The sequence below is a fragment of the Spinacia oleracea genome, chromosome 5 (genome assembly GCF_020520425.1).
Source record: "Spinacia oleracea cultivar Varoflay chromosome 5, BTI_SOV_V1, whole genome shotgun sequence".
NCBI lineage: Eukaryota > Viridiplantae > Streptophyta > Magnoliopsida > Caryophyllales > Amaranthaceae > Spinacia > Spinacia oleracea.
In genome coordinates, this window is record NC_079491.1 from 121,779,896 (window position 1) to 121,790,214 (window position 10,319).

Below are 10,319 nucleotides of genomic sequence, written 5' to 3' on the forward strand. Positions count from 1 at the left end.
TAACATAGAAAATACAAAATATTTCATTCTTGCTTTAGTTTTTCCTTTGCATTGTTCACGGTTTGTTTGAGTTTTGTATGCAAGATAGGGGACGAACTCGTCATAGGCCTCTCTACCTTCTCGACCTAGAGTTAGAGAGGACTTTGCGAAGCTTGAGGCGTATCCGGACCCGTTCGTCGAGCTGCAATAGATTCAAACCTTTGAGTGAAGGTACGGATCAAGAGTCAACAAGTCCAACCATTGAGAGAATGGCTCTTCCGGTCAAGAACCTAGGAATTTCAGGAGCCTTTGAGGCGACTTGCGGCATTCAAGCGCCGACTACCAATGCAAACAATTTTGAAATAAAGCCTGCATTGATTAATTTGGTGCAAAGTCATCCATTTTTCGGAAAGAGTAGCGAATCACCGCATGAGCACTTGAAACAATTTGAGCACTATTGTGATACCATTAAGCACAATGGAGTGAATTCCGATTACATAAGGTTGACGCTATTCCGCTTCTCCCTCTTAGGGCGTTCTAGTGATTGGCTTGACAAGGAGGTCAAGCCAAACTCACTTCGGACTTGGAATGAAGTGACAAGTGCGTTCTTGAGCAAGTTCTATTCGCACGGGAAGACGGCGGAGTAGCGTCATAAGATCCAATCATTCGAGCAAAAGCAGGATGAGTCTCTATTTGAAGCATGGGATAGGTTCAAGGAATATAAAAGGGAGTGCCCTCACCACGGGATTCCTAAATGGTTCCTCCTCCAAACTTTCTACTTGGGACTGAGCCCAACCTCCAAAACAAGTCTTGATGCGGGGGCGGGTGGTCCAATTATGAATAAGACGGAAGACCAAATAGAGGAGATCATAGAAGATGTCGTGCAAAACTACCAAGCATGGCACGTAGGAACAAGGAACTATGATTGCAAGAGCAAAGGTGAGGATGGCAAAGGTTCGATCTATGCAGTGGAGCCAACGCACATAATCGAGAACGCGCTTAGCTCAAGGCTCGAGAAGCTTGAGAGTGCTCCTAGTCAACCTCCATCACCATCTACAATCCCTACACAATCGGCTACTCTTCTCACTAAAGGAAAGAGCAAGGTGAGTTCCTACAAAACCATGCCATTAGATACATCTTTTTGTGAAAATTGTGGTGAGCATGGACATTTCCCTAATATGTGTCATTCATTGCATAATGTTTCATATGTTGATTATGGCCCTTCTTATGAAGGAGATTTTGATGTGGAATATGCCAATGCTATGAATGAGAGGCCTAGATATGATGGCCCCCCGAACCAAAGCTTTAATAGGAAAGCACTAGAGGCCCTCCTATGCATGCCAATTACCAAAGTGGATCCTTCCAAGGAGGGGGGTATGATAATCAAAGCCGAGGTAACTATAGGGCGTAAGGCTATCAAGGCCAAGCATCCTATGGTCAATCTCAAGGCCTTGGCAATCAAACTCAATACAATCAAGGTAGTTATAACCCTAACCACCAAGGTGGAGGGGGTTACAACTATCCTTATGGGAAATATAGGGGTGCTTCTAGTGGGGGCTATCCGTCGAACCCTGAAGGCCAATATGGTGGTTCTCGATTTCCTCCTCCCGGATTCAATGGGCCAAGGACCTAGGGCAATCAATACCCACAAAATCCTATTGGCTATGGCAATGCTCCTCCACCGCTTCCGCCTCTCAAGTCTAACCTTGAGGCTCTTATGGAGTCGTTTGTGGGGGCGCAAGCCAAGAAAAATGTTGAATTTGAGGATGGATTCAAGCAATCCAATACTCATTTGATAATGATCGAAACTTAATTAGCACAACTTGCTAGAACCATCAAGGAACAACAAGTGCATACTAGTATCCCACCCCAAGTCAAGCTCCTAAGCAAATGTATGCGGTCATGACTAGGAGTGGGAAGATTTTAGATGATGGTGCTAAGTTCGTTGATGCTCCCTGTTCTAGGGGAGAAGGATCTAAGGGAAATGAGTCTGCGGACTGTGATGTGGGGAAAGAGAAGTCTCACGTTGATGACGTGAGCGATGGTGTAAAGCCAACGGAGGCTACTCTTCTACCTCTCCCTACTCCTCCTCTTTCCTATCCTCAAAAGATTGTTGGAAAGAAATTGGATGACCAATTCTCCAAGTTTCTTGACACTATTAGTAAGCTTTATGTGTCATTGTTTTTCACCGAGGCGCTTAAGCAAATGCCACATTATTCTCGGTTCATGAGAAACATTTTGTGTGTCAAAAGAACTTGTGGCTCCAAGGAAACCGTGCATCTCACGAAGAATTATAGTGCCTTGATCTTGAGCCCGCTTCCCCCAAAGCTCAAGGATCCCGGAAGTTTCTCGATTCCTTGTAGCATACAAAAGCTGAAATTTGATAACGCTCTTTGTGATTTGGGGGAAAGCATGAGCATTTTGCCATACAAAATCTATGAGAAGCTTAGTCTTGGTGATCTCACCCCTACCCCTATGTCTTTGCAACTAGTCGATCGCTCGGTTATGTTCCCTTTGGGTAGGGTTGATGATGTTCCCCTTGTGATAGGGAAGTTAACTTTTCTTGTTGACTTCATTGTCTTGGACATTGATGAGGACGCCCACACCCCTATTATCTTAGGGAGGCCATTCTTGGCCACGGCCGGGTCTCTCATTGATGTTCAAGGTGGTCTTATCACCTTGAAGGCGGGAGATGCCAAGGCTAGTTTCAAGCTTCCTATTGATGATGGATGTTGTTCCAAGATGAAGAGTTGCATGAAGTTAGACACTGTTGCTTGCATTGAGCATCGTTATGCTAATATTTCTAACGACTCTTGTGTTTCTAAAAAAAAAAGAAATTAGGATTATTTTTGTCAAGGTTTGATAATAAGCTTGCTAGGAACAACATCAAGGAGAAGAAGGTATTTGTGAACCCCTCGGTATTGGGTGATTCCTTTGATGATGTGATAACCATCCCCGAGATCTTCGGGATGGGTCTATATGATGTTGGAGCAGAAACTTCGGCTCCCAATGGTAAACATTCTACGAACACGAAGCCCAAGAGGGGCAAACACAAGCTTAAGGGGATTTGGTTTGATCCCACCTCTATGCGTGGTGGCTTAGGTAAGTTGTTTGCGCCCAAAGGGGCAAAAAGGAGCTTTTTGACTTGTGATGATCCTAAGTTGGTTGCAATTGACCCCCCGTGAATATGGGGGATTGGTCAAGCTAATGACGTTAAACGAGCGCTACTGGGAGGCAACCCGTGTATTGGTACTTTCTCTTGTCCCCCCATGAGTTTTGGGGGGATTCGTCAAGCTAATGACGTTAAACAAGCGCTACCCGGGAGGCAACCCGGTTGTCTAACTCTTAGTTTTAATTTTTTTTTTTTGTTTACTAACTATTGTTTTCTAGTTTTGTTTTTGTTTTAGGAAAAGGGAGCACGAAATGCTAGCAGCTGCAAAAATTTAGTTCTGTGCGATCGCACAAAACTAGAAACAGAGATCCGTAGCTATTCAGAATCTGGTGCGAGCGGGTTCCTTTTTTGTGTGTTCGCACCTAAACCGTGCGACCGCACGGATTTTTCGTGCCCTCGCACGGGTCGGAATATCTGATTTTGCGGTCGGGCTATTCAAAAAAATCGCAGCCCCTTTTCTTTCTTTCAATCATTTTTTGTCGAACTCCTCCTCGATCCAACCCCTCTCACTCCCCTCTTCTCTCCATTCTAGCTCTTCAACCTCCATTTCTACACCTTTATTACTTGTTTTCCCACACAAATTTCACTTTCAATCTCTCACATTCACAAATTCATCCCTATTCTTCACCCTATGTCCATAAATTTCAGATTTCCTTTCAAAACCCCCAAATTCTAGGGTTTTGCTTGAGCTTTGATTTTGCTACAGTTAGTTCAATTGGAGTATTGGGGAATGCTTTGGGTTGATTTTGTTCACTTCCTCTACTAGTGGTGACAATTTCTTTCCCTTCCTTCTTCATTTTCATTCCATTTTAATTCATTGTTCATATTTTTTGTTGGAAATTTCTGAATTTTCGATTTTGGGTAGTTAGTGATGCATGTTTGCTTATGTGTTTAATCCTTGATTATCTAGATACGTTATGCATGCTTTGTTACTCATTCCTGTTGATTCTTGATTCTCGGTAGATTGTTGGTGAAATTTGGGTAGGATTTTAGCTTGATTGGTTGTTTTTAGTTGAAGAGTAGTGTTTGGAATATTCTTGTTCTTTTTGAACTCGGGTAGTGTTTTGGTGGTTGATTGTGGTAGTTTTGGTGGACGATTGTCGTAGTTTATAGGCTAACTTAGTTCTGTCTTTTTGTTTGTAGTGGTTTTCTTTGGTTGATTTTGTGTAGGTTCATCTTCACTAGTTCGCCATGATGTCTAAACGTTCAAAGAAGGGTCCCACTGCCCATGTCAACAAGAGAAAGGCTCCTACCCCGCCGGAACTTGAGACTTTCGGCATTGCGTTCCCCGATGAAAGGTCTTGGAACTTCTTTGAGGAGTTGTCTAGGCGGACCATCCGCCCGACAAAGTTTTATCATGAAGAGACCGTCAAGGAGTTGGGCATTGAGAACGAGATGAACAAGTTGATTGCGGGTCTTGATCTAGAGAAATTCGTGGAAATGAGTGCCAAAACCTACAAGAGGGTGACCCTTGAGTTCCTTGCTTCGGCCCGGCGGATGACGGTTCATGAGGATGGGAAAGAAACGATTGAGTTGCATTTTCAGGCTTTCAACAAACAACATACGTTGACACATGAGGATATCAATGACTTCTTTTCTCTTTTCCCGAACCGGTGCCTTGTCCAACCCCGTGACGGAATATTCGGGTGACTATGATGAGCAAGCTTGGTGGGGACAACTAACCGGTGAGCCGCGGAAGTTCACTTCTTCATCGGCTAAATCATCTTCGTTACACCACCAGGCCATCCGCTACATGAGCTGCATTCTTCTCTATGATGTTTTTGCAAAGGGGGCTACCGGTTCTTTGTCTAGCACGGAGCTTGGGGCATTGTGGTTGGCTACAGAGAGAGATACGGGGATTTTGGATTTTGGGAAACTCTTGATAGCTAGGTGATGAGCGACATTTATGTCCCTCTTAGCTTAGGATTTTAGTTTATTTCATTAGCATTTTATTATTATTTTTACTTAGTTTTATCCTTTTTAGTTCGTTTATCGCATTTTTGCATTAATCGTAACATTTTCTCGTCTTACGCATATTTTAGTCGTTTTTGCTCTAAACGTGTCTTTTTTGCGCATTCTCATTGTGTAAGAGTCGTATTGAGTATTAGCGTGTTAATAATGTGTTATTATGCTTGTCGACGAGTTATATGTTTTACGATTTGTAAAAATGTTAAACGAATTAATATTTTGATTTTCGATTATTAATAAAATGTGTTGCGATTTTCTAACATGCTATACGTAGTTTCTAATGTGCAGCGACGAGCTTCTAATGTGCAGCTATACATGAGCAATACAACAGCAATAAGCAAGCATGATAGCAGCCTTGTAGCAGTTTCAGAACAGCAGCAACAGCTTAGCAACAGCAGCATTGCACGCAAACTAATCAGCCACACAGCTACACGAAGCCTATACTTGGCTGCTGTAGTTTGAGCTTCGTTGCTGCTCGCTTGAGTGCCTTGATAGCAGCCTTGTGCTCACCAACAAGCTGTCATATAGCAGCCTTGCAGCATCCCATGTAGCACAGCAGAACATCGCAGCCACAGAAACAGCCACGAGCAGCAACATGGCACGCAAAACAGCTGCCTTGTACTTGTGTCTATAGCTGCTGTATTCGTGTCCTTGCAGCAGCCCCTTGGGCTCGTTTTCATCACCTTGCAGCCCCTTGATTATGGCTGTACGTGAGCTTGGATTAGCTGCCACAACACTGCAGCACTGCACGCAAAACATCAGCCATACATCGAGCAAGAACAGCAACACGCAGAACAGCCCAAGCAGTAGCTGTGCACCTGTGCGAGCACACAGCTGCACCTGTGCGAGCACACGAATTTGCAGAATTGGATCAGTAGCTCAGTGGCATTTGGTGCGAACGCACGACTTCTTTTGTGCGAACACACGGCTATGCGGAGAGCTTTAAATACGAAAATCGCTGCATTGTTTAGGACGTAATTTCATTTTCTAATTTTCATTTTTCTTAGGATTAGCTTAGAATTCTAGAGAGAGAATTAGTTTAGGGCTTAGATTAGAGATTAGGATTAGGATTCTTAACTTCAAATTCTTCAATTCTTAGTGGATTCAATCATCAAATTTCAGATTTCTTTTCTCTTTCCTTTGAGCTTTGTTCTTCATTTTTGTTCCTCGAGCTTGATGCAATTTCTACAATTCAAGGTATAATTCTACTTTTCTTTTTGATTTTTTCTTTAATTCTTTAAATGCTTCATTAATTTCGTTTATGCTTGATTTTATTGTTGAATTCTTGAATCAGTTTCATGTTTTGAATGTCATTGATTTTTCCCCAATTTTGGAGGTTTGAATTTTCTGAATTTAATTGTTTCAATTAGTTTCATTAATTCAATTAGTTTCATGATTAGGATTAATTTTAGTTTAATATTGATGTTAATCATGACTAATTGAGTAGTAGTTGCAAATACTAATTGATTAGGATTTGATTGGAATGCATAGTTTAGGAGTGGCAAGACATTGTGAACCTCTTTTATGCAAGTGAATAGTAGTTCCTATTATATGCAAGTGGTCTAGTTTAGGATTAGGCGAAAGCTCTTCCATAGATTAGATGCTTCGCGTGCTCTATCCGAGAGGTGGGGAGCATGTCATTAGTTTCTATTCCCTTATGCATCAAGTCTTTGCATAATCATGATTGTTTTGACCTTGTTCTTCCCCTGATTCAATTTCCATTGCCGATTCCCGAAATCTCTAGAATTTCTTTATTTGTTTGTATTTCGTGCTTTTCGTGCTTTTTAGATTAATTCAAAAACTCAATTTTGATTCGAATTAGCTTTTGAACATATTAGATTGAAAAGTCAAACATATTCATCCTCTTGGGATGATACCTATGAAGGACATAATGCCCTTGGTCCAAGTATGCATTTAATGTTAAGTCTAATAAATGCGGTTCAGTATTAATTAACAAGTTAATAATTCAGTGAGATCAAGTGAACTGAATGCCTAGTTAGAGGCCGCTTCAGTTCAAGTGGAATTAATGATATTAATCCACGGCTTACTCTTGACTGAACCCGTAGGGTGACACAAATAGTACGTAAACGGATCAAGTATTTAATGGCATTAAATACTCCATCTATGGATATTCGGAATCGACGGATCTTGGTTTCAGTGGGAGCTAAGTTCGTCAAAGGCAAATAATGAATACACCGGAAATGATGATATTACAGGAAACGGAAATATGGATCGTATCGGAAATATAAATATTATCCAAGTCGTAGATATTGTCGGAACCGGAAACATGGTACGTATCGGAAAATATTATCGGAAATGGAAATATTGCCGGAATCTGAAATATTGTCGGAAACGGAAATATTGTAGGAATCGGAAATATTATTGGAATCGGAATATAATTCCGGAAATGGAAATATTAAATATTTGTTCGAAACGGAATTTAATTCCGGAATCGGAAATGTTAAATATTGTTCGTATCGGAAATGAATTCCGGAATCGGGAAATTAATCGGAAGCGCGTCCTACGAATTAGCATCGGGCGAGACTTGCTAGACGAAGGCCCAACACGAAACCAGGCCCGCGTCCAGCAAGCCAGCGCGCCACACAAGACAACCAAGGCCACACCAGGCTCAGCGCAAGGCCAACCCCAGCAGGCCAAGGCTGCCATCATGGCTGCGCGTGCAATGGGCTACGAGCATGGCTGCTCGCGTGGGCTGCGAGGCTCGCGTGGGCCGCAAGGCTTGCGTGGGCTGAGCGCCCGCAAGGGCTGTGCGCGGGCATGGCCTGCGCACATGCGGGCCATGCTCGTGTATGTGTTTGTGTCCGATACAAATCCTAAATCTAATGGGATTCGTTTAATTAAATTCCTAATCCTAAATGGATAAATTAGTTTATAAGAGTTTTAATAAAATTCTAATTAAGCTAATTAGTTTCCTGGTAGGATTCCAATTTCCTTTCCATACCCCTATAAATATGTGGCCCTGGTTCACAATTTTTATACAAGTTTCAAGTATTCAAAGTGAGTTTTTGAGAGCAAAAATTCAGTCAAATAATTGGCCCCATAACAGCTGAAAATAATAGTACCTTGAGGGAGATTCTAGTTAGTCAATCTTAAGGCGGATCCGGACGTGCTGTGGACTTTCTACAGAGGGACGACACTTGGAGTCCTAAAGACTTGTTCTTGTTCGGTTCGGGCACAGCTAGGGAGGGCACGCTACGAAGAGTATGCATTCTAAACTATATTAATTGGTTACGTGCAATTAATTTGAATCCTGGCATATAGGTTTTTTCGCATGATTTATGTTGTTCATATGTATCATAACCTCACAGTGGTATCACGAGCCTCTAATTAATTGCATAGTCAATTATAGTTAACATGGTTAAATTCTATAAATTTGCAAGGAATTAAAAGGGGTGATTAATTTTCGTAATTGTTAAATAATTGCAAATTGCGTTTATTTAATTATATGTACGCAGTTTTTCGGCAGTTTCTTCGTTACTCAACGAAATCCGCATGTAAAACGCATTCTAAAATTTTGACAAAAATACTTTTTTTCGGCCGAACCCAGGATTCCCAAATTCGAAGCCTAACTTTTGATTTTCGGAGGTTTTAGTTTTTCGAATGCAAAGTTTATAATTTTAAGATGTTAAATTTAAATATTTGCGATTCCTGTTGTTAAATCTTGAATCTTTTATTGACCTACTGTATATGTTTAACAATTTGAATGCCTAAGCTTGTTAATTATACAACCTAATTTGTAATTGTAATTAATTTGTTGAAATTCGAATAATTTAGAATTGATTCGATTTTCATAATAAATTGACGATTTAATTAGGTATCCATGATTAAAAACCACCATAAAAATTGTTAATTTATGATAAATTTTAAATTTTTATGACCTAGATTTGAATCCATGATAATCGGAAATTAATTGAATAATAAATTCTCGATTTTTCGCCCTAAAACTATGAAATTAATATGATTTATTAATTTGTCATTAATTTTGAATTAAAAAGCTTTAATTTTTATGAAAAACGCTCATAAATGTTGCACGCACAAAGCAATGGACGCTACATGTTACCCTTAAGGGGTGTTGTATAGTGCGGGCACGCGACAACGAGCAAGGGAGCTCGTCGCCCGTGCGGTACGAATGCAGCGAGCAACAAGCAAGGTGCGCGCGCAAGGCCCAGCGCCTGGGTGTGTGTGCTGTGCGATGGGCGAGGGCGATGGGGCAAGGCACAAGCGAGCGAGCGAGACGCGTATGGGCAGCGATGGGGTTGCGCCACAACGCGCGCTGGCTCGCCCAGCGAGCAAGACAGAACGCGCAAGCAGGGGCGATCCCTCGCCAACCGCGCGCTGACTTGCGCAGCAAGCAGACGCGACGAGCAATGGGGCTGCGCGCAGCGTGGCCTGCGATGGCTGCGTGTGCGTGTGGCGCTGCTGCTCGTGCCTTGTGCAGCGATCAGTCGTGCGGGGCGCAGCAGCCACATGGCTCGATGGGGCTTGGGCGCAAGCCCAAGTGCCTCGTCTTGCTACGATTGATACGTTTTGATTTTAATTTTAGATTTTCAGTTCGGAATTGATTTTAATTAACTTTAAAATTAATATTTTAAATTGTTTTCTCGGAATTTAATTTTGATTATTATAATTATTATAAAGTTTAAACTAATTATTTTACTAAAATTAAAACCTTGAATTAATTTAATTTAATTGTTTAATTCAACTGAAAATAAATTAAAAGGGGATTTAATTATAATTTTATATGAGCTTTAAATTTTAATTAAACTTGTATGTTTCCGGTTAGACTAGAAATACATTTTTATGTTTAAAATTAGTAAAGCATATAAAGTTATTGGTTTAAGTGGGAGCCTTTAGTCATAAACTCTTGATTAGGTCTACAATCCTTTAAGGTTAAAACAACTTGATTAGAATTAATACGGACTGAATAATTGGTAGATTATTGGTGCCCTTGATTAATTGCTGCAAATATTTATGTGATGCATAATATGGTGTACTAACCAGCTATGTGGGTCATTCATGATAATGAATGGGTAAATGGTATATATTATATATGTACTGTTTTGCAGGTTAATGAAAGTGACTAGTATGGCCCAAATAGGATAGAAAATATGGTCTGCGTACCATTAATTTGAATGTAATATTGGTCTAAAGTACCAAATTTTATTGCTTTTAAATATGG

At 41.0% G+C, this 10,319-nt stretch overlaps 1 protein-coding gene and 1 non-coding gene across 2 annotated transcripts; one reads left to right on the forward strand and one right to left on the reverse strand.

The window, feature by feature from the left end:
- Window positions 1-624: 624 nt before the first annotated feature.
- LOC130462197 (small nucleolar RNA R71) lies at window positions 625-727 on the reverse strand. The gene has a single exon (XR_008922321.1). It is a non-coding gene; the product is annotated as a small nucleolar RNA R71 (small nucleolar RNA).
- A 1,154-nt stretch (window positions 728-1,881) lies between these two features.
- On the forward strand, window positions 1,882-4,311 carry LOC130461830 (uncharacterized). The gene is made up of 3 exons (XM_056830059.1): window positions 1,882-2,738; window positions 2,837-3,081; window positions 4,295-4,311. The coding sequence occupies exons 1-3, from the start codon at window positions 1,882-1,884 to the stop codon at window positions 4,309-4,311; spliced, it is 1,119 nt and encodes a 372-aa protein (XP_056686037.1).
- The last annotated feature ends 6,008 nt before the right edge of the window (window positions 4,312-10,319 follow it).